We start from the raw sequence: 25536 nt of genomic DNA on the forward strand, positions 1-25536 counted from the left end.
AAAATTAGTTAAAATTAATTTTAAAATGTTTGATATTTTTTTTTAATAACAATAATAAACATTAGAAAACGAAAGTTAAATGTGATAAATTGCATTAATTATGAAATTATTTTATAATTACGCTAATTTTTAAACTGTTATTCTTTTTAACAATATTTTTAACATTTGTGGCAAGGTGCTTATTTTATATATAATTTAGAACATCAACGGGAACATTAAAAAAAAAGCACCTTTCTCAAACTGAATCAATATGTATTGTCCTTTCAGAGTTTAATTAAAAAGCAACATATGTAAAATGTAATAAAAGTACAAAACGCTATGCGATCACAAAATCTAGCTAAAATTGTATCGATAAAAAATAACATTTACACCATTGATACCTTCTAATATATACAACTAGGTAAAATCACATTTAATGCTAACAACTCTAGTCTTTTTTTTAAATTTTAGCATGAAATTTTATGTTAAACAAACAAAGTTATAAACATTTAATTTATGCAACAATTTACCCAAATCAAAATATACATATAACTTCTTTTTATATAAAAATTATTATTACTAAATTTATTTAAATCCACTAAATTACATTATACATATATACATCTATAAACAACTCGCTGGTTGTTAATTTTTTTTGCAAACACAAAATCTCATGCTAATTTGATTAGAGTCATTAAAGTTACGGCAAAAGACTAACGCGCAGGCGCACAATTCCGCCATCTTTGCCCGAATACGATCATTATATTGTATATCATCTCGTGACCGTCCCGGGCAATGGATGAATAATGCTTATTACATCCTCAGGCTTGTGTGGACTATGAAGACATTAAGCTCGTTTAAAATCTCCAAAATGTTTGATTATTATTAGTACATTCTGAAACCTGATGTTCAAGAATATTAACCCTGAATTAACTTGGGCTTATAATTGACCGTTAAATCTTTATTACAATAAAATATTTCATATTTGTGCTATAATCAAAGTCTCGAACATAGATATTTTATTCAATAATATAGAATTAAAAAGTAACATCACCATGATTTTAATGTCAAGGCAATGAAAGTGCGTTCTGAACCTAACAGTTAGCCTAAATAATACATACAAATCCATAAACAGAGAGTAGCTGCATGTATGAAGCCGGGCGGTAACATTTGAGACAACGTTCTATATGAACGCTGGACATCTTACAATCAATAATATGAACTTTGGTCCACGTCACTGCACTACACGGGAGGTAACACGAGAGGTAACACTGAGTTCCACTGTCACATGTCACATATGTAGCCTTGCATCAGGGTCCGAGTCGTACCCCGGCTGCAACGCGGTCAGTTCCCCGCGGGCAGTACGGTGCGCGCTCGCACGAACGTACCCGCACCGTTTGTATGACCATTCGTGTAACCGTTCTTCAGAGAACCATTCTTGTACACCTCCTTTATTTCCGTTGTTACTGGTTGCGGTGACTTCGCACGGACCTAAAAAAAATCATGATGGTTCACAAGTTGAAGAAAAAACAGCAATTCACAATATTTTTTTATATATAGGTGGCAAATGAGCAAGCGGCCATATGAATTCGCCGAAATGGCGAAGCGACCGCTGCCCATAGACATTCGCAATTGCAGATGCGTTGCCTACCCTCAATCTACGAAGGAGGAGACGCACAGAAAGAGAATATTTAACCTTCCTATGCATCTCTTCCTCCATCAAATCCACCTCCCCTTCCCATCCTTTCCTTATAAGAAAAAGGTGGGAAGGGGTAGAGAACTAAAATTAGGCCTCCTTCACCACACTCATCAGACTGTACTTGGAATTACTTCCACTTCACGCCTGTCTTCTGTGTGGTCGTGGTATTTCACCGGGCGAGCCGACCAATTCGTGCAACTTTTGTTGTTGCTGGCGTCTACCACTGTTAAAATAAAATAGAGAGATCTGATATAGTCGGAGTGATGTAGATGAGCTACCTTAGGTTTGGAGTATGACTGGTTGTAGAAGTCTTTGAATAGGAAGAAGAACATGACAGCGTGCATGCCTATCCACCAGACGAAGGCGCGCGGGTAGTCGCAGTCGATGAACAACAGTTGGAAAGCGTGCACCATGATGCCGATGAATTGCACCTGTAAATAACGCACTAATCAATATGACGTCACTGACACTGATTTCTGTACACAGAATGCTAACAAACGTAAATTGATCTAACAAAGCTGAGGAATTTGTTGTAAAATTTTAGATACAAAATACTTTTATTCAAACATCTTCTTACCTTAATACCATTTTTTGGTATTCATATAAGTAGTGACATAAAAAAGGACGCGTACAAATTTTAACGGTTCAATTCCAGATAAAAATTCAAATCCGCTTTACATTTGTGTAAATGTTTAATTTTAAATTTATGCGTCCGTTAAAACATTTAGTGATCATTTGCATTCCTTGAGTATATCTATATTATATTTTTTAGTACGCAATAAATTATGTAAAGTACTCACGAGCTGATGGACTTCGATTAAACATTAGCTAATCGTTTACAAAGTAATGTCAATATTTAATATACTACCTAAGGCGTAATAACAAGACTTGAAGAATGTGGAAAAATGTTTAACGCACTAACTGAGATAGAAGGACGTCTAGTATAACATACGCAAAAGTTGTCAGTCAGGCGAATTCATATTTAAGTTGTTACAAAATAAGACATTATTATTACTGTCGTTGCCAATTAAGACAAACTGAAATATCACATGAAAACGATTTGTAAGAGAATGCTAAATTGTTTTTAACTATTTTTATCGAATGCTTAGTTATTTCTAACTATTTACCGTTTCCTTTATTAATAGCAAATAAAACGCGGACTTTTTTTACGGATATCTTAGCAATACACTAAAACTAATATCTTTACTAAAATAATAGCAACAATTAAGATTAGCACACGGTTTGGAAACATACGCGGGACCCTCCGATAAACTTTAAAAAATTAATAACAATACATTTACTCAAATATGAAAAGAAAATATGAGAAAAAAATTCTCTAATATAGTTGTCTCACTCGTGTTCACTTTTGTCTCGTTCATTCCGTATACAAAACGCACGACATTGTTCAGAGGCCAGTTTTGTATTACGAATATTACTCAACAATTTACATCCATATAAGGTCAATAAGAAACTTGTAATATGGCTAATATTATTACTTCCTACTGTATATATAATACGGCATATGTTTAAATAAGAAGAGGTAAAGTATATTCTTATAGTAGGTTTTTACAATCAACAAAAAAAATATTTGTATTACTGATTTTTCAAAGATAAATAGGATGAAGAACTTTGAATACTTTAGACAGTAGAATCGCACCGTTATTTACTAGATCTGAAACGAATTTCCTATATGTCAAACAATATTTCTACACAAGTTCTCATATAAAAAAAAATATAAAATATACTTACCATTTGTAGGGTAGTAAGATATTTCTTCCACCACAAGTACCTCCTCATCTGAGGTCCCATAGCGGCCAACATGTAGTATGTATACATGACGATGTGTACAAAAGTGTTCAACAAGCCGAAGAAGGTGGAGTGGCCGCCAGGAGTGAACTTAACACCGAACCATACAGACATCGGCATCACTCCGTGGTGTATCACATGGAGGGTAGACACATGATCAAATTTCTTTCTTAATACAAAGAAGATCTGAAATAAATTATTTTAAATTTAATACTATACCGGATTCCAATTCAAAGCCTAAATCATAGACAAACTACATTGTCTGCAAAAACTCCTAAATTACAAAATATTTCTGGTAAAACACTTTTTCTCATATAATTATATAAAACTAGCTGTCGCCCGCGACTCCGTCCGCGCGTAGGAAAAAAAACTTAATAGCGGTATGAATTTTTTCTCGCCTTTTAAACCTTCCCTAGACCTCCACGAACATTTCAAGACTAAGATAAATCATAAGATAAGTGAAATCCGTTCAGCCGTTCTCGAGTTTTAGTGATACTAACGAACAGAAATTATTTTTTATATATATATAGATTAGTTGCTCTAATTTTACAATATTACATCACTTTGTCTCAAAATTTTCACAAAACATATAAAAAATTCTAATATCGTAATGGCCACCATTTATAGAGTCTTACGTGCCTCTGTTTACATTTATTTTTTTCTATTGAAGAATCGTATTATAGTAGAGCAGAATCTATTGCACAAATAGTGAGCCTATACCATCATAACAGACAGGGGAAAAACAAACGTACTCTATGTTTCTTCTGATATAAGAGGCTTAGTTCTAGTCCTACTACGAAAGTAAATGTTTAGAAATATAAATAGATTTTTAGAGTTACAAAGATGCTTTCATTTTGCAAAATAATGATCTTACCGTATCAAAAAACTCCGTAAACTTTGAGAAATAATACCACCAACATGCATGTACCATCTGAAAACATTAAATAAGGATTATTATCTCGAAAAATGTCTTTTTTCATAAAAAAAATTTAAGAAAAAAAAATTTTTGCAAATACAGTCAAAATCTGTTATAACGACATCGAAGGGACTACTCATATTGAGTCGTAAAAACCGATAGTTGTAACAACCGGTGACAGGTATTAATAGGAAAGATATGTAATAACATTCAGCCAGGACCTTTGATTTTGGTCAATTTAACCGGTATGTTGTTCTAAACGATGTCGCTATAAACGGTTTTGACTGTAGATTGTCCTTACTTGTTTGTGATGCCTTCAATAAGCAAACATTAAATCAATAAAATATAAAATAAGTATAAATAACACAGAAATCATCAATTATTATATTTTTTTATTTTAATATCGGTAGGGAGTTATATATTTTTTGTTATTAATAATTCAAACTATAACATTAAAAAACAGATTTAAATTGAAAACTTCTGTGTCATTGTCATAAACATGCAAAAGTGTTAAGCATGGCACATAGCTATAAACCCATACTGGAATTCGTGACTTGAGTATTTCCACTTGTGTTCATGTAAACGATATGGTATAAAAGCAATAAAAAGTGACGTTCCCAGCATAGATTCCGTAACTATATAACCATTTAGATGCTAAAATGCATTGGCTTAAATAGTTGGACGTGCAATGTTATTTATCGATGTAATAAAAATGTTCGTGAAATGGATGAAGCGGGCGTAATTTTATACATTTTCCATGTTGGTTAAAGCCACGATTCGCATTTAATTTGATGAAATAAAAGCTTATCGTCCCCCAGAATAATATTTATGCAGGCTATGAAGAATCTCAAAATGTTTTAGCCTTTGATTACTTTAGACTCTATTTGTACCTTGTTAGAGATCCGTATTCAATATATTGTAATTACGTCAGTGCGTTTATTTCTCGCTGCTGTTACTACGGTTATTACTAAACTGACACGAGTACAAAAACGGTTGCTGGTTCATCCCATGCGTAAGAATTTTATAACTTTTCATTGTACTTTATAAGCTTTTAATTCATAAAAATACGTTTATATCAATGATGGATTTTATGGAAATACCGATAGATCGAGGGGCTAGGTCAATGCAGATAAATGTTTGAAAAAAAATTGTATTAGAGTGCCAAAACAACATAAAACAAATTACCGAAAAAAAACAAGGTTCCTGTTCGTATCCTTAGCAGTGGTTATGTGCGCATTGAAGGATACGTGAATTTAATAAAATAGGTTTGCCACCAAAAGTTTGTTTTTAATAAACAAATATTTTTTGTTTATTTTAAATAATAATTTTAAGACAGAAATATGAATTAAAGTAATCTGCTAGATTAGAATAGGTCATTTTCAATGTGAGACTTAAATTATTATTCTAATTAGAAAATTCAATTCCTAAATTACCGAAAACTAATAGGTGGCAACCCTATGGAGGTGAGGAAAAAAAAACTAAAGCAAATCAAACGTGAAATTGAAATTTCCTAGGGTTTGATAGCATAATAACGGAAGAAGTTGTAATTCACCCTCATTGTTTGTGGATGTTTGGAGTGGTCGACCGGCTGACAGTGAAAGTTATACCTGCCTGTGAACCAGCCAGCGGCCCCGATCTGAAACAATACGCCGACACCTGGCCCTGTGTTATTTGTATACTGCATAGCGCGCTCTTTGTCGCATGCTCGTCATCGTAATATGCGACATGTTAATCACCACATACCGGCATCTAATTAACTACGACTAGGACATTCATTCTATAATACAAGCTTAGGGTTGACGCAAACGTTCGAGTCCTCGAAATATTCTCTTCCGCATGTGTCAACCCTAATTAGTGTTAGTATTTTTCATATTAAACTATAATAAATTGTAGATCTACAGATTATTAATAATATTATTTTTCGTAGAAGTCCTTATTTGCCCTGTACCTAACTTTTGGCTGGCAACTAAAATATTGTAGATTTATTTATATGTTACGTCAACATGCTCCAGGACGTATTATTTCATTATTTTAGAATTATCTGCACTTAATTAGTTAAATATTCTGATTGTTTTCTATATATGAAAATCATTTTTTGGTATTTTTTATAATTCAAGTAATATTTTTGAAATAAGCGATCACATGTAGAAAAATACAATTGAGATCATGAGAGTATAAGTTTGAATTTAAAATCTACAATCACATAGTTGCCAGTTCAATATATGTACAGGTGTCCTGAAAATAATCATAATATTATGATGTCTATATACAATGAGATCTGTTAGTCGGCATTTGTATTGTAGCTCGGCAGGTAGCGCCTGCCTCCATCACTTACTCTAGTGGCTACAGGGTTGTCTGAGTAGTCAACTGGTTGGCATCGCAAACTGTAATGCTTCAGCCAGCCCCCCATCAAGCTCTGAGTTTTTTATTAAAACAATATAATTAATTTATGACTAACTAATATTATTATTATCTCTTTATATAATCGGGATTTATTATTTGTTATATATGTTTAAAAACTATGAATATTAGCAAATGTAAATATTGGGTTTTAGTCAATAGCTGTCGCCCGTGACTCTGTCCGCGCGGAATTAAAAAAAAAACTTAATAAGTAGCCTATGTGTTCTTCCATACTATGATCTACATCTATGCCAAATTTCATCGAGATCCATTTGGCCGTTCTGGAGATACCTTCAAACAAACATTCATCCATCCATCCATCTAAACATTCGCATTTATAATATTAGTAAGATTAGATTTACATATTACAATATAATGGATTACATGCGTGTATTTTATGTTTTTGTACTACATTTTATAATCTATAAATTTAATTTTATTACTATCTTTTGCCCGCAAATTTGCACGCGCGGAATTAAAACTTGTTAAATATGTTCTTCCAAACAGTGTTCTACATCTATACCAAATTTCATCCAGATTCACTCGTTCTGAAGATACCTTCTTACAAACATCAATTTTTTTCATATTTTCGCAAGATAGTCAGATGTAAGATTTAAGATCGTCTTTGCAAAAATATAAAAGTAATATTGTAAATTAATCATTTCACATTTATAACATTAATTTCTTAATTGTTATGTTGGTTACATTGTAGTCAATCCAATTATGTTTACGGAAAACGTTCGATGTATTATGTATGTATAATTATTGTAAAAACACTCTACATACAAACCTCTATGAAATAAAAGAAGATACATTATTGATCTATATCTTGTTTTGATCCAAAGCCTAAATATTTTCACCAAACAAAGTATATTTTGTGCTAAAACTCGTGAATTCCAAAAAGAATTACGGTAATAATGTTTTACCGGACTATATAAGAGTTCCATTTTATTAAAATTAATTAATTATTACAAAAAAAGAAAAACAAGGACGAGCTGTAGTTATTAAGCGTGAAATTTTTTCAACGTTTTCAAAATTTCCATAATGTACGTAGTCAAAGTACCATTACTAATAATTTGTGAATCAAATGCGCACAAAGAAAAATGGATGTATTATAATAAATGTTTTAATAAAAATATATTTTTGATATATTAAATTTGTAATATACTAATTATAAATTCCAAGTATTCTAAGTTGTTACAAAATAATAAATTTAATTATCAATTTTAAGTTAGTTGTTTAATTTTAGTTAATTCTTTAAGTATATATTTTTCGTCTTTGTATAATTTAATTAATAAATGAAAAAAATTACAAAGCAAATTCAGAAAAAGACGACTGTTTCCATAAAGATTAATAAATATAATATTCCATAATCTTAGTTAAATATTTTTTGCTTACTTAAATATTTTTAATAAATTTAATGTGATGAAATTAATATTTATATTTCTATATATTTATACATTAAATTAATATGTTAAATTACTTAAAATATAAATTATAAAGTACCGAATTGGTAGAATTAATCTCCTTTTTTTTGTATTCCAAATAATAATATTTTTCACTATTAACTTATGTATTATTAATAAAAGTAAAATGTCTTACCTCATAGAATAACCATGCACTGAAGAGTACTTGTAGAAAGTTGTATAATATTAAAACATTTTTTAATTCAAATGGTTTTCTATTTTCCATAAACCGGGGCCCTAAAACCTGAAATTTAATAGACAAATTTAATTTATTTTTCTTTTAACATAAACAACATTAATTTTTTTATTTTATGAATTCATAATAATTTATATTAATGCAAAAATATTGTAATAAATACAAAAATAATATTATTTTTAGTTAAGATTCCGTTCAAGAGCTAGTTTATCATTAAAAACTATACCATTATTTTATTGATGTAGGCAAATAAAAGCTTCAATATATTCAAGTTGAATATGGTCATGTTATGATTTTACATTATTTTTTTACATCCAAGGCAATAGGTACAATTGTAGCATATATTTTTCAATTAAATAGGTATATATAACACAGAAAGAAAATAAATAAGTTTTACCTTGACTAGATAAACATAACTTAGACATATTAATAATGTAGGGAATGGAGAGCTCATCAGGAACCATGGATTTGTCCGAGGGTCTGTAAAGAATAAGTTATTATGAAATTAAATTTTATACTAAACATAATAAGAATTTTAGGTGTATAACTACATTAAAAATTTCATCAAAAATTATTTTAATTAATGAGATTGTACATTATATATTACAATGGATGTTTATCTGAAATAAACAAATTATTATTATTATACAAAAGAGGTGGCAATTTTTAAACTTAAAAAGTAAAGTGATGTCATAACAAACCTAATATAACTGATGTATAGAATTATGGTATGAAGAAATTATGTAAAGTTGACACTGTTACTGCACTAAATGTTTTTTTTAAATAATCAAGTAATAATAGGTTGTTCTTTTATTTAAACTCACCTCCATATTTATCCATAAAGCTTTGCATATCATTTATATATTGTAGTATTAGCGCCATTATGAAAATATCTGAAAAAGAAAATATATACTTCAATATGAAAATCTTTCTGAATATATCCGTCCAAGGCGGGATGAGATAACAGAGATACGGCACCGTCTTTACTGAATAGTACAGGAATACTGTATGGGTTCTAAAAATATTTTAATACATATTTCGTTAATTATCATTACTTTTCTATTACTGACAAGAATAATTGATGTCATCTAATTTTATTCATGAAATTTATTGGTCATAAAATGAAAAATATCGTGTGACTAGTGAATATATGTCATCCTAAATGTCATCTTAAAACAAAAAACTTCATATTTTAACCACAGACTACATAGCATAGGGTCGGTGTCTGATACCACGATAGATGGCGCAATATTGTAGTAGACCAATGTCAGGCGATGAGCTAAAAATCGACTTTGACCTAGTTGTTGTAACAAAATATGCAGGCCTTAATTAGTGGTCGAAACGAAGTTAGAATGAATTTAGAATAGTTACGTATATTTTATAAGATAGTAATATGGTTATGAGGTATACAATGCAAAAAGTTTCATACTGACCACCAATTGACAACCCTGTCAAGAGGGCGCCACAATTTACATTGATATTGTATTAAATCCAACAATTTAAAAAATAAATCCAGTATTTTAAAATTATCCTACATTAATTGCCTATTACATTTTATTTACCGCGGCTATAAATATTTTAAAGCATATTAACGACAACTCGACGACATTAAATAATATCAGAGCCATGGTAACGTTTTTTTTTGTTTTTTTTTCTGGGCACCTTTTATTAAGGCTTCATGATTTTAACGTTTATCTTTACAAATCGTATATTAACAACGATATTAGTTGAGCTCGAACCGATTGAGCTTCTTTCGTTTCTTTACTTCTTTTTTACATATCTCTTGAAGTCACTATTATAAATAAAAACAAGGTTTTATTTTTATTTTATAGTAGTTGGTGGCAAACAAGCAAACAATTCCAGACCAATGTCTTTTCTGTTTGCTCCGCCAAATCCACTTCGCCTTCTCATTATTTCCTTAATATAGACAAGTGGGAAGGGGAAGAGAACTAAATTTGGTCATGCAGCACCACACTCTTTAAACTGAACTCGGAAATATTTCCACTATACGCTCGTCTTCTGCACGGTCGTGGTTTTGCTATAGAGTTGTTAATGTTGCTATAGAGAGCAGACTCTACAACTATTATTTCGGGTTAAAGTATCATCAGTTCTATGTTGCGTAGATGTGTTGTGTAGTCATGGGTAGGTCAACTAAAATGTATGATCAGATCAGCTCAAGGTCCACATGTGTGAACCATATCAGTGAAGTATCTAGTAAATATCAGTGGCTCGTAGCTTAGCTCAATATGCACTGCGCATCATCAGGCGGCTCGCTGCTCGTCGACTCACATAGTTATAGTTCATCGCGAGGAATTGTGAGCTGCCAATTTAGTTGTTGAGTTTCAGCTCAATGGCTCAAGTCTATGTGAACTTTTGCTCCGGGTCGGAACTGATGAACAGTGAACACTCTTCTAGTGTTATGTGGGAAAAGGATACTGTGATGCCTAAAGTAAACCTTTTAATATTACTAATATTAAAAATGCGAATGTTTAGATGGATGGATCTCCAGAACGGCTACATGGATCTTGATCAAATTTGGTTTTAAGTTTAACAGACAGCTAGTTTACTAATAAATGTAAAATGCAAAGTCTAGATTCTAAAGAATTGTTTGCAAGTTCGTATTTCTCATTGGTCATTTACTTAATTACTGATTGTTTTCCAACATTCCAAGGATCCCACGGCGATTAACGGAATTACCAAGGCATTAAAATGTTTTATAACAACTTATATTTGATGTTTAAATAATCACTTAATAAGATTACTAGATTGATAACACAAAATACTTTAATTTATTGTAATCCTTACGACGTAATTTTTTGTTGGTTGTAAATTGTAAAGAAATACAATGGTTAGTTATTCGACAAAATTAAAGAACATGCTATTAGTCAACGCCTTAATCATTTAATTGTATTTTACTACATTATTGCAGTTCTTTTTCAAGAACCCGTTTTGAAAGGTAAAAATTGATTATAATGCAATTGGATTGACCTATTTTCAAAAATCGAATACAACTTTACAGTGATAAGTGAAATCTAAATGACTTGTAATAAACCATTATTGCTCTGATAAAAATGGATGATTTAAGATAAGGCAAATAAAAGGAAACGACAGTGTTGTCGAAAATGTAATGCAATACGATAAGTTCAAAGAAATAAATATATATTAAAACTAACGAAGATACGTAAGATCTTAGAAATGTTTATGGATGAAAAATACAAATAAAAGTACATTATCCACATCTAACATACAACGATGTCCAAATTGAACTGAACATTTGAACAATAGAATATGCACATTCTAACGTATTGTTAAAAATATATTTTTTTTAATATTACCTTACTTTATCAAAATATTAATTTTAATTTAGATTAATACATTTGATTATTTCTAGATGACGGTTAGTTGACCATGTCTCTTGTTAGGCAGTCAATATAGGTAGTTTATTTAATTTCATATACAGTATAAACTCTATATATCGTCGCTCATGGGACCGAGTGTTTTGCGACATTATAAAGAGGCTACAATAAATGGAGTAAAGCAAAATTGTATTAATGTATGGAAAACAAGGTAAACCAACAAAAGTCAAGCAGTTTTGACGTTTTAAGGAGTTCAATGTTACATCGAGTGAGGTTATATGAAATTTACGCTATATTTGATTCCTTATCTTCGGATATAAGCACGGTACTATCTTCGATATTCTTATCAGTAATTACTTTCTTGATAGTTTATGATAAGTTATTAAAACGAAGTAAACTATAATCTTGATTTAGTTGCTTATATTCCATATTATTTTGTTCAGTATCCATAACAATACGTGCTTTTTAACAATTTAATGAATGCGTTTATAAGAATAACATTTCACACGTATCGCTTGTCAGCGAGAAAAAATATCAATCGTTATCGTTCCTTATCGGTTTTATTTATGAATCATTAGTGAGATTAGTCACATCACACCCATTGATATCTGATTGAATAGATTAAATTTGAGATTATATGTCGGTAAAATCTAAAGTATGCTAAATACCACATATATTAACTTATATCCCTAGTATTGTAATTCCGTTTTCCTACGACATAAACAATAACGAAATATAGAGCCAATATGCATCGCAACTTGAATTCATTGCTATTGTTAAATAGTTAAACGTTATTTGCGTCTATTGGATGCTTTTTTTGCACTCAGTAAAGAACTTATAATTACAGCACAATTTATTAAGATGATCTCACTGTTGTAATTAAAACATTTCCGTTATGGCAATAAAAACAGGAAAAGAAATAATTACGAAAGGTTATTTGTATTGATATCCAATAAGGTATGTCAGCCTTACCGGCTTTATCAAGAGACGAGAAGTAAGGTGTTCATTTCAGTTTAACAGCGGTTCAATAATATCACGTGTTTTTTTCACTGATAAGATGATATCATTCGCCGTACGCGTATCGTAAGTAGGTCGTGACGTAATCAGAATGTATACGTATTGCAAAACACAGGTTAGCGCGAGAAAACTATACCACCATTGATTGAGATGGTTTACGCAGTAGGAATACCTTTAGATGACGCTGAAGGGTTCGTACGACAGCTTGTGCGTGTGAGAGAGTGTAATATAAGTGCTTCGTTATTACACTTCTGTTGTCTTTAGATGCAGCAATTCACTAAGTGGGTCATTGGCTGCACGTCGAGTTATGTAATGGTGTACCGCACCGGCGGCACGGCGGGCGACGACGACGCGAGCGCGACTCTTTCGATGCAGCTCTACGTTACCACAAGCGGGGACATTTTCACGACTATTGCAAATTCTATATTAAACCAGTTATGGAATTTAGAACATCATGTAAACATTTTGAAATATAATCAAGTCATTGTCGCTGTCCTCGCACTATGAATATAACAACTCGCGAAACTCTCTTATCTTTTATTGAGGTAAAATTGTCGAAATCGAGGTGATAAAAAGTATGTAGAATGCAAGCGTAAAGATGATTAATTCGTATGCTTGGTCATGCGATCTTACCTAGACGCCTTATTTTCTTGAGCTCGTTAAACTCTTGTTACGAAAACATAAGTACATTCTAAGAAGCAATACTTTTTTACGAAAACTTCATCCTTTACCTTTAGTTATACTTAATAGGTTTGGACTGATACAATTATAGTTGTAGAGTGAAAGTGTGGACCGTTTTTTAAAGTAGTCAATCTATAGTGTTAAACAAGTTGTTAATTGTTTACTGAGATATTTATAAAATTATATATTGTTTTTCATGTAACAATTTTGCGAAAATTTAATGGGCTCTTAGTAGTGTAAAATGTTTATGTTGTCATCGGATTATGTAAACAGACAACGACACCTGGGTGCCTTGTTAGTCGCATACAAAGGCCGGGACTTGTGGTTATAATTACTCTGTGTAAATATGCCACAGTAAAATAGATTTAACGCGATGTCCCTGGGCTGAATGTAGTTTTTCGCTTTATCTCAATATTTGCTCTAAAAACTTTTGAAAACCTTTGAACTTTTTTGAATATTTTAATATTGAAATTAGCTAGTTTTTTAATGTTATAGTTTTTTAGTTTAAGTTCCTGGAAAAGTGATATGTAACTTCTACTAGCCATAGGCATCGCTGATAAACAAATGAATTATAGTTTTTTTCGGGAAGAAGGGAGTGAGAAAGAAGAGAAAAAGGATGAATAAAATTGAATCGAGATCCTGGCATCTTACTAAAACTCTGTTGTGTTTAAAAAAAAATTTCAAGCTATATTTGATAGTTTCAACTGATTTGCTATTTTAAATAGCTTGCATGTTTATTACGGAAATTGGGCCAACGCCTAGAGCTATGATAATTTTATGCAGCTGTCGCTTAATATTAGATTTCGTATTCCGCACGTATTGGCTGATAGTTTACTAACGAATATCACTATAAGCCAATCAAGGTCGTTGACCTTGCGTCTACGTGAATCTATTCCAATTAGATAAAGTACATTACGGTATTGCAAAAAAATGCACTTATTTAAATATAGAATATGTATATTTCTTGAATTTTAAAATTTTGTCAAAGAAATGTTATCGCAAGAACTAAATCGAAGACAAACAAAAAACGAGTATTGATAAATCCACTCAAAGGTCTAGTTAATAAAAGCGCGTTTGTTGTGTTGGTAATTTTGGATAGTCAATAAATAATAACGATTTAATTTTAATTTAAAAAAATTAGGCACAATTTTGTTATATAATTCAATGTTTTGCGTTGCCTAATTTACTATTGGTGACATAAATACAAATAATAATTTATTCATTCATATTTTCATTCTGAGAGCCTTGCAAAATGTACCGATGAATATGTATAAATTGTAAACGTCAGGAAATCATAACTTTATGAGGTCACGGTGAAAAAATAATTAACAGGCAATGTTTTTAAAACAATTATAAAGTATTTGAACATACTTTTAACCATTGTCTTTTGACAAAGTTTATTTGAAATACTCGTAACGAAGACCGTTTGTTAACATATCCATTGTCTTCTTAACTGTATATAACATGTCTATAATATGCTTATTCAAAATATATGATAGGGGATTTCGAAATCTGTGTAGAACAGGCCATGATATGACATATATTTGATTGCAATATGGTTACGCTTAACTGACTCGAACATTCTATTGTTTTTTAATTAACGGTTTTAATTATATGGGTATAATTTCGCGAGGATGGAGTCGTGGGCGCCAGCTAGTGTTTATGCTGTCAAAAATTCCTATGTTAAAAGTCCCCCACAAAACATTATGGTCATCTCTGTCAATCTCTTTGAAAATCATAGAAAATTATTTTTTTGTACTGGTGTGTATATTCGAAACTCATGACAAGTTATAAGTACTTTAAGTAGAAATAGCAATTGGAATTCACTGATTGACAATGGACAATGCAGATTCAATGCCTTTTTTTTAAGGTCAGTTGCTGCGGATGGGAGAAACTTAGTCATTTACAATTTCTTAATACAATAATCTTTGTAAGTACTTCTAACAGTAATTGTGAAGAAGAGTTACGATCCACAGATATTTAATTAATGCAATATTGTAAAAAACAATATATTATATATATACTTGTTATTAAAATTGGTTTGACATTGAATAGTTGAAAGGACTAGTGTCTGTTGATCGGAAATACATGATAAAATAAAAAAAATAATTAGTTAACGTTTACTTTTTCCATTCCGCCACAAACAAGTGGCGGAGAAACCCGTAGCCACTATACATAAATACGTGATTGGAAAATTTTATAAAAAAAAACAAAAAGTGACAATGTTTCCAGTCATCAAAACATTTTCTTAATAACATGTCATTCGTTTCAATTACTTTAAAAAATCGAATTAATGTAATTTTCTTGCATAGTAAAAGATTATGTACATTAATTCTAGGACTTATTGATACTCCTTCATTAAATCCTTTTTTGAATAACCGCAGGATTTTTATCCGCATACTTGACGTTTTTTTTGTAAACATATTAATAAAATATAGTAATATATCCCTCATGTTAATGTAGTTTGGAAGTCGTAAAGATACTTAATATTTTAAAGGTAAAAGCGTAGGTTCTGGCTGTAGATCATGTATTTTATGGCAAAATATCATAATATATGCCAGTTGTAGTGACTAATACCTTCTGAATGTTTATAGATAGTTGTAGGGGAAGCCCAACAGCCATTGACATTCTGCTGACGTCCCTGAGGCCTAACTCCAACTCACTCGGCGTTTATAAATAATATATCAAGATCAAACACTTAGCTTAGTGCGAACACAAGTTTTTCCTTATAAGAGTTAATTAAGACTTGGAATGTTATACGGACTTCAATGTTTTATAATTAGCCAATTATCACTATGTTATTGAAATTTTTTTTTTCATTACATACTACTTATTACTAATATGGCTTATAATTATTTAAGGAAGAAACTGATTTCCTTTGTACTGTCTATTTATGTAAACTAAAACAGATCTTAGTATAATTCCTTGAATTGAACAGTGTACCATAAATCAAGAATTAACATAAGCTATTGTTAATATAGTTTTCGTGCGCATTTGAGACTGAGAACAAATCTTACTACTATTATAAATGCGAATTTTTAGGTGGATGGACGGATGTTTGTTCGGAGGTATCTTGCGGAAAGGCTGAACGGATCTTGATGAAATTTGTGGAACATAGTCTGGAAAAACACATAGGCTGCTTATTACGATTCTTTTTAATACCGCGCGGACGGAGTCGCGGACGACAGCTATTAATATTATAATTAAAACATTAATACGTGAAGCGATAATTTTGTAGTCCCATTTTAAGGAAATTGCGAAAATAGATGTGTAGAAGATGTGCACCCGTTACCCACTGGTAATTGGTAATGGATAACCACTAGTGGTATTAAATGTTTTGGCCTACACTCAACCTTTTAAATTGTTTCTCGATGCGAAAATCCTTTCTAAATTAAAGTGATTAAATTGGAGCTTTTAATATTACTTTAAGTAGTTGAACACGTTTCTTACTTATTTCCTGTATAAGAATACGTTTACATCTACCGGTAATAACAAGGTTGTAACTATAAATGCAAATAATATACATATGTTTACAAAATATATGTATATTGGAAATAAAATATAAAAGTACGGAAGTATCTCAGCAACAAACAAATGTTACAAATAAGAATAATATTGAAATTTACTTCCGCGTTTAGAGGATTATGTGTTTTTTCATAGAAAATAAATTGAACAACTAATATTTTGTTGTAAAGATGTTACGCTAGCCAATAAATAAGAGGAATAGGCAAGATGAAGAGGAAAGCGTAATATTGCTAACGTAGCTGTTGAGAAATATTTTCACTTTGTCATTATTAAGACTGATAAACTTGAAATCGTATAATGACAGCCAAAAAATAGAACAGAGTTGTTGTTAAACAGACCTTCCTATACGTCCTTAGTATGTATAGATAATTCGTGAATTGAATAATAATAAGTGATTACAAATAAAACGTGTTGGTGACCGTTATCAAGAGTTGGAAGAATCATTGAACGTGAGATATATAGTTATTTTTTATAGCATTGATCCTAATTATTATTATTTCAATATGTGTATTATAATATAAAATGATTTAGTGGAATAGTGTTTAGATATACAGGCTGTTTTGAATTTAAACAAAAAATATTTGGGCTGCATCGGTGACCTAGTATTTTGGAATAGCTTAGCTCATTGAGCGGATGATTGCTTTCTCTGTCCACCGCAGAAAGATTGAAGGGACGCGATCCCATTTTTGTCATTGTTACAAGGTCAGTTAAAATTTGAGCTCATATCGTGTTAGCTAACGTGTCCCGCGAAGTATGTTATTCACGCAACGGCATTGACAATGAAAGAACGCATGCTTGCACGCTATTCAACGTCGAAAAATTCCGTTTTGTAATTGAAAATAACTTTCAATGGATAAGACATAGCGAGGCGAGCGACGTCGTGAAAGTATTGTACAGTAGGGGACGTTTATTTCCTACCCATTTCGATGAAATTAAGTCGAACGCACACAATGCAATTAACTTGAAAATTTGTTATAATAACGAATAAACATGATAAATTATAGCTCTTATTGTTACAGTTCGCTTTACGATGTTCTGATGTTTTCTGATGTTAAGCGGGAAGCGAATATTATTCTTTGATACTACTTATTCACATTAACCATACATGTTATACAAGTATAAAGATACTCGTACATATAGGAATATTGTTTTAATTATGTAACGGTTCAAATTAACCCGACTGAAAGAAAACTAAAATTGGTTTTTGATCGCGATTTATAAAATCAGTGGTTACATAATGTAATGTTGTTTTTTTTTCCTTTTCTTAAATATTAATTTCTGAGTTGTCTTATAATTTGGCGCCCTAATGTAATGTCGATTTTCTGGCAATACTAATAGTGTGGGAATACTAAACTCGAGAGTGGGAGCATGGCAAGTTTTTTTGGAGTTGTCATTATTTTTTTTTTGGGAGGTTGTCAAGAAAAAAACGAGACAGGATTTTTAAAAAAGGGGTGGAGGTGGATTGGAAAAAAGGAAAAGATAAAAAAGGCTGTGAACGTTAAAAAAGGAGGTGGTGATTTTTTTTTGGAGGAAATAAGATATCGAGGGTTATTGTTTTATCCCTGATAAATAAAAATTGTTGGACCGACCGGATGAATATTCGTGTAGCCGGTCGAAGGCGTGAACCCCTTTCTTCCCGCACACAGTCGCCGGCGAGTTGGCTATTCTGAACGAGTTTGTCAGGAATATTTAGAGGTGTGTTGTTGTTGGAGCTGCCAGCTGCACAGAAGGGTGTACTCGTTATCACTGCCTGTACGTGAGGGGGGCGTTGCCAATACGGCCTGCCGCAGGCCGTCCGCCCTCAACTTCAATGATGTTGTGGCCTCAAATGATTTCCGGATCATGGTAAACGCAGGGAAGTGCTTTATTTATATAGATTACATAATATAATATAAAAAGGAAGAGTGATACTGCATATAATATAATAATACTATATATAATATTAGTAAGTTTCTAATTGCATAACTAAGTCATCGACCAAACGCGCCAACCACCCTGTAAAAGCCCTGATTTTAAGTCCTTTTAAGCGCTCCCAACTGAAGACCTATATTAATCTAAATTTCATGATTCTTAAGTATGATTTATTGATTTCTAAATTAAATAGTAGTAGTAACTCCTCTACCGTTTTATTTCTAAGTTCCTTTCCGATAGACAATTTTACAAATATATACTTAAGGTTTCTCAAAAAATAAACAAAAAGAATAGATATTACAATAACAATGTCGTATGTTGCACTCACAATTTACATACATAAGTTTTGATAATTATTTTGTACAGTAATTAAATAAATCGAGTAATAACATGAGAGTAACATGGTTGCGGCGTATATTTAAAATAACGGCGAATTTACCTTTTCTCCTTACATTAATCGCTATTCAAATGAACCGGCGCTTTCTGCTCGGCGTAACTAAGAATAAGATCAATATTACAAGTTGATTAAAAAATATCAATGATGGTTTCAGATTTATGACATTTTCTAATAAGTAATAAACGATTGTTTTTATCGACGCGGCAATAGAGATTTAAATTTATACCTATATGATATTTTGCTTAAGCATTTTATAAGTCCTGGATTCGATATTTTGAACTCTAAACCAAAATAAAAAATTGAAGGTCAATCGTGATGTTACAAACCACTCTTTGTTACGTTTCAATGTACTCGACAAGATTATGTTTTGCTTTGCGTTGTCCAGTAGCAGTGATTCGTTCGCAAACATTACACAAGTCGTGTAAATTAATAGCGTGCGGATCCATGAGTATCGCGGAAATGGTCGGAGCACTAGCAACGCAATACCAAAGTCCAAATACATCACGGCCGACGAGTCCACCGTTCACCGGTTTTGTTTCAAGCAACTTATTGTTGGTTACTGAGATTAAAATCCCCGTATAAAACATTGTTATCTCTGTTTTGACAAAGATGATGAGAGGAATGATGATATGTTTCATACAGGGATTTTAGTCTCAGAAATCAACGATTAATGAAAAAATTATGGCGCGGTAAGAAAGGCAGTTATCGCAGTTCATTCTGTCAGAAAATATGTAAAACCTACTTGGCATAGAAAATAACAGACATGACAAGACATCTAGAGTCCGACAAGGATCTTGTGACAAAATAGGTAAGCGAACGCTGCTCATAGACATCCGTAATTGTAGATGCATTGCCTACCTTAAATCGACGGAGGCGGCGACGAACAGAAAGAGGATATTTCCCCTTTCTAGGCGTCCTTTCTTCCTTCCACTTCCCATTCCTATATTTTCCTTATAAGAAAAAGGTGGAAAGGGAAAGTGAATTTATTTAGGCCTCCGGCACGCACACTCGTCAAACGAAACGAGGAATTGCTTTCACTTCACGCCTGTCTTCTGTGTTGTCGTATTTCACCGGGAGAGCCTGCCAACTCGTGCAACAGATGCTATTGTTGCTGGCGTTAAATCCCCTACAAGCTACATACGTTTGTTTACCTAAACTATTGAACATTTCCAGTTTTCGCGTACAAGTAATGTTAGGTTAATTTTATCAGAATAGATTAGAACATTAGCTGGCAGTGACGGATTATCTGTCGTGAATACGACATTAATCGTGCGTTATCAGCTGTGTACTCTACTTATCGACTGAGCGAGATCAATCGTTATGTCCAAAGTGAACGACCTAATTTGTAATGTTGCATTTATTCTTTATCTATATGATTAAAGTCAATTAAGTGGTGGTTATTTCAAAGAAGGATTAAGCACAACTACAGAGTACTGACGTTTAAAAAGCTACTGTTAACGAAAGAAACAAAGAAGAGTCGTTACAGAACTAACTTCAACTACTACATTTGAAGATATATGTGATGAAGATTGAGAAAGGTGCAATAGAGTAGTATCGGTGTATTAATTAATGAGCTATGGTGGTCTCTCAGTAGCCCATTCTTTCATTATAAAAGAAACTCGGTCAACGGACGCTGAAAGGTTTATGGAAACAATGACAGGCATGTATTTTCAGAAAAGAATGTATTCCTGTTCGAATGGGCTCGCATTCCAAGACAATGGGTACGGTAGTCTCGATTCCGTAATTCAGTGAGACGTTATTAATCACTTTAAATAGTGTGATATCTTTGTGGGCGTGAAACGTTTATTACAACTGAGTTCATATCATTCAACGTATCATGCTATGATTAATATTTAGTTCATATTTGTTCTTAGATTACAGCGCTTTTAGTATGTTTGTTTAAGCGAAACAAAATTTACTTTATAATCATTGATATAATAATGTGGATAGAGTAAAGAATAAAATAATGTGATACTAAATATTACGAGGATACGCTGACATAAGTATATTTTTTTTATTTACGTTACGTTACGTCGTACGTATATTACCATGGACATATAATATTTGTACGTTCACCATGTTTAAAAAGTAAGCTAGTAAACTTAATGGAATAATATGACAAAACTTAAACGTGCGAATTTATATTCATGTGGAGTTTATACGGATCGTAACCTCGCTAAAATGAAACAGTGTTAAACATACCCAGTTACCTATTTTCGTAATAATATTACGTTAATGTTACGATATTGTTTATATTATATTTTATTGGGATCAGTATTGAATATAAACAAATAAGCCGACACTCGAATTATTTGCTAAAACAAAGTATCTCCATATAAAATGTGCTTATCAATAACTTAACTAATTTTTCTACGGAAATGGAAAATAACTGACGGATGTCTTCGGTTTATTTCCCATTACGAAGTCATAGTATTTTTGTACTAAAGTCGATAATATATTAATAGAATTTACTTTTTGTTGTTATCGCCATTAATTTGAGATTACGCCATAAAATAAGTTACTTGTTTCATGTTCTATTTAACAAATATAATTTGCTGTATTTTTAACTAGCATTAAATTCTAGTGGTACAAATAAAGAGCACTTTGCGATATCCATGTAGGAATTAGAAGATTTTGAGTTAATATCTCTATAGAATTCGGAACAAAGTTTAATTTCGGCATTATAATTATTTACGAGAAGTTTTACAATACTAAATACTGATCTACAATAGAAACCTTAAGTCGTAGATGATTGGAGCTCTCGTGTACTATATACAAAATTTAATTGTGATAATTTAGGTAGCTTTGTATAATTATAAAGGTCGAATTTTTATTAAACAGGTCATTGTAAGCCTTTAAGTCGTTCGTAAGGTCCATTTAAATTCTATGCGTTTGTTATTTCATTGACGTGTCTGAGGTGTGTGGGGTGTGTGGTGCCACTAGTTCAGATTTGTTGTAAGACAGCAGGTCTGTGCTCAGGGGTTGGTGCCGGCAGGGCAGGGGCGTAGGTGGTAGAGGCACGGTGTAGTTGCCGGCGCGGCTGCAGAACCGCGGCGCTTGCGCAACACCCGGAGGCGACGCGCTCGACCCTGAACTCGATTCGGCCGCGATCATTTTGCAACTGATGGCTGGTCGTTGCGCCGCGGTGGACGACGCGCGCTGTGCCCGGCACAAATGTAAACATTTACAGGCGTAGGTCGAACTTGCGAGGTCGACTCGGACGTGCCCCCTCACATCGTCCACCATCAAATGACTATCCTCGTCTCGGGTCTCCTAATTTGTCACCTCACATTTATCAAATTGAAGGTCTCGTATGCAGTAAATGGCTATTGATAGCCTCCATTGCGATGTCGCCATATAGCCACAAAGATTCTTTATGTATTCGACACACTGTTAACAAATACTTCGGCAAATTATTTAGATTTTATTGTACGACATTGACATATATAGAAAGTTTACATCTTCTATGAAGCTACGTACAGTATTTTTATTCATAAGTAATATTTTTATATTCTCTCAATTTCTATGCACAAAAAATTGTAGCTTGTTAAATAAAATAAATGCTATGAAGTTGGTAAATGCTATGTCAATAAATGTATTACTTCCTTGAGATATTAGATTATCATCTAAAAGCGAAAATTCGCGAAGTCGGATTATGTTTGTTTATATTATTTTCACATAGATGTGATGCCAATTGCACCTTTAAGTCGATGTTATCGTATCTAAAAATTTCCATAAAACATGTCTCAAAAATGTTTAAAATACCTTTAATTTCATTGCAATAGAGAATAAATCGATTGAAATAGACTCATTTTCCACGCATCATTCATCTCCCTGTCGTTATTCCACTCATGTAGGGTCTACGCACCAGCTTTTTGTTCTCCAAATCGATCTATCTTTCGTCATCTCAGTCGTCACTTCATTTGTAATTATCTCACTTTCCACACTATCTATCTATCTCTTCTTAGACTTACGCTTACCGGTGTACCCCTCCACATTCAGAAATAAAGTTCTTGTCTATTATGGTTCTTCTCTCTTAACATCTTCCACTCTTACACTAAATAATCGATATTCAAATATGGGTTTAAATTGTAACATTAGCGAAATTAACTTTATCTTAGGCAGATATTACCAAACGGATGTATACAATATGGTATAATAATTAAAATTTTACTGGCATTGACATAACCGGTTGTTTATACCGAAAACCGGCGAATCAATATCAACTTGTTACTGAATATAGATAGTTTCCTGGCGCGTGGTAGGCGACGTTTACAAAATGGTATTCGAACTCGAATTTGTCTTGTCATTCATTGTAATAAATTCGCTTTAATTTACAAGGATTTTAGCTTCTCTTGTTTAGCTTATTGACCTTTATACCTATTTCCATATATTGAAATATTTATTGTGTTTCGATCGCCAAAAACTGCGAAGATGTTTGCGGTAAATCTAGAAGGTCATGGTTATATGTATATTACATTATAATTATTACATAATATGATTACACATCACGATTGATTGTTTTAGAATAAGACATTAAAGGGAGAAAAACCTTCAAATTACAAAGATCACGGTCACAAAAAAATTTAATTAATTACAATTTTTCTTGTGTTGCAAGATTATATGATAAAAAACCATTTGTGTTGAAAAGATGCTTTTGATTTATTACATTGCGATAAGCGAAAGATATTATATACACATAAAATGTAAACATTGCGCATATTTACATTATAATATACACACATACTTGTCGTACCCTTCCAAATACATAGTAAGTTTCAGATTGAATTGAATTTCATATTAACTTTTCACCTGTTTCCACCTTTTCAACTTTTAGCTTAGACTCATCAGACACAGACATCTTAGAAAACGCTAACAATGTTTTTTGTTCGTAGTCTACATATTTCCTACGCTAACAATTAGACAAAGTAACAATTTCATTTTAATTTTATTTTGTTTTTATATATTTTTTTTTAATAATTGTATCTGTGTCAAGACTTTAAACAAATTTTGATGAGTTTTGATATGTTTGAATATCATAGAGAAAAAAGGTATTGCGATAGCGAGTACGGCGCGGGTGCGATAGTAGAACCGAGTTAATCTCATGACATGTCAGTGGCCACTCGAGGTGACCTTACGTCACACGTCCACCGCTTTGCGCCGCCATACGCGCACAGCATACTAACGTCTTCGGAACGCCTTGGTGAATCCTTGGCTTCAAAACCGAGCTCCTTTCTTAGACGGTTGCGTTTATTGCACGTTTTCTACTATTACCCATCGGTAACTAATGTTCCACCTATGAAGGAAGTTGCTTGTGAAGCGAAGTGTCGCAAGCACTAGCAGAATGGTGAGATACAATCGTCCGTGGTGTTTGGTGACCGACGTTCCGTGCGCGCTCGCGAGCATTTCAAATTTACAAATACTGTCGTACCAGGTAAAACGACATTACCTGAATATTTGCGATCGTAAAGTATAAACTCACGTTTCGTACGTATGGTTTGCGCGAGCGCCGCGCCGACTGACCTTTGATCGGAGTTCTATGTATTCAATGCTCTATGAAAAGGCCTTTTAAATAATTTCATCATCGTCATTAGTCAAAAGGATATCTATTTTGTGAATATGTAAAGTGCATATTTTTCATAAAGACAGCCAATTTTTAAGAAGTTCGTGTCTCAATAATTTGTACAGTTTTTAAAAAATATTGTTTTATATTTTTTTTAGCATTTAACTTAATATTGCGTTTAAGTATGTCTTTGTTAAAAGAGTTTGTGTAACATGTATTTAGGTACGGAATACGTAGACTACGTTATCGGTACAATCTAGTTAAAACGTTTGAGATAATGTAATAAGTCACTTTAGTTAAAAAATTGTATTTTTTCACTGAAAATATAAAGAAATGTGGAACCACATCACTAAATGGTACCTTTACACACATAAAATTCCACAATCAAATATAGAGTTTTAGAACTGCCATTTTATAAAAATTGCACTAATTTCGTTTAAATGTAACGAAACGTAAAAAAGTTTAAGTACTAGCTGTCGTTCCCTTCATCACATGATTCATATTACGCACTGTGATTTCATAATTATAGTTGGAATCATCATTGTCTCACCTGTGGCCGTATGTTTTGGTAGTTCGTGAGTTCCTCTTGCGGCGATGTTCACCGGCTGTTGAGCACAGTCACTA

The 25536-nt window shown here is 32.2% G+C and overlaps 1 protein-coding gene across 2 annotated transcripts; it reads right to left on the reverse strand.

The window, feature by feature from the left end:
- Positions 1 to 584: 584 nt before the first annotated feature.
- Positions 585 to 25536, reverse strand: LOC106716754 (elongation of very long chain fatty acids protein AAEL008004). 2 transcript variants are annotated; one of them, XM_014510336.2, is made up of 9 exons: positions 25463 to 25536; positions 9287 to 9355; positions 8860 to 8942; positions 8403 to 8510; positions 5953 to 6036; positions 4359 to 4415; positions 3428 to 3670; positions 1957 to 2109; positions 585 to 1470 (listed from the first exon to the last, which is right to left on the reverse strand). In XM_014510336.2, exons 2-9 carry the CDS (start codon positions 9342 to 9344, stop codon positions 1324 to 1326), a joined length of 933 nt encoding a protein of 310 aa, XP_014365822.1. In that variant the 5' UTR covers positions 9345 to 9355; positions 25463 to 25536; the 3' UTR covers positions 585 to 1323. The 2 variants fall into 2 exon arrangements, with proteins under 2 accessions (XP_014365822.1, XP_014365824.1); XM_014510338.2 differs by lacking the exon at positions 5953 to 6036 and adding an exon at positions 6736 to 6816.

This window comes from Papilio machaon, chromosome 6, assembly GCF_912999745.1.
Source record: "Papilio machaon chromosome 6, ilPapMach1.1, whole genome shotgun sequence".
NCBI lineage: Eukaryota > Metazoa > Arthropoda > Insecta > Lepidoptera > Papilionidae > Papilio > Papilio machaon.

Excerpts from the sequence above, each read along its gene's own strand:
- LOC106716754 (XM_014510336.2), bottom strand. The coding sequence starts at position 9,344 with ATGGCGCTAATACTACAATATATAAATGATATGCAAAGCTTTATGGAT. Across the intron at positions 4,416-5,952 it reads AACATCCACAAACAATGAGG|ATGGTACATGCATGTTGGTG; the intron begins GTGAATTACAAC and ends TAATGTTTTCAG. Across the intron at positions 3,671-4,358 it reads TTACGGAGTTTTTTGATACG|ATCTTCTTTGTATTAAGAAA; the intron begins GTAAGATCATTA and ends AATTTATTTCAG.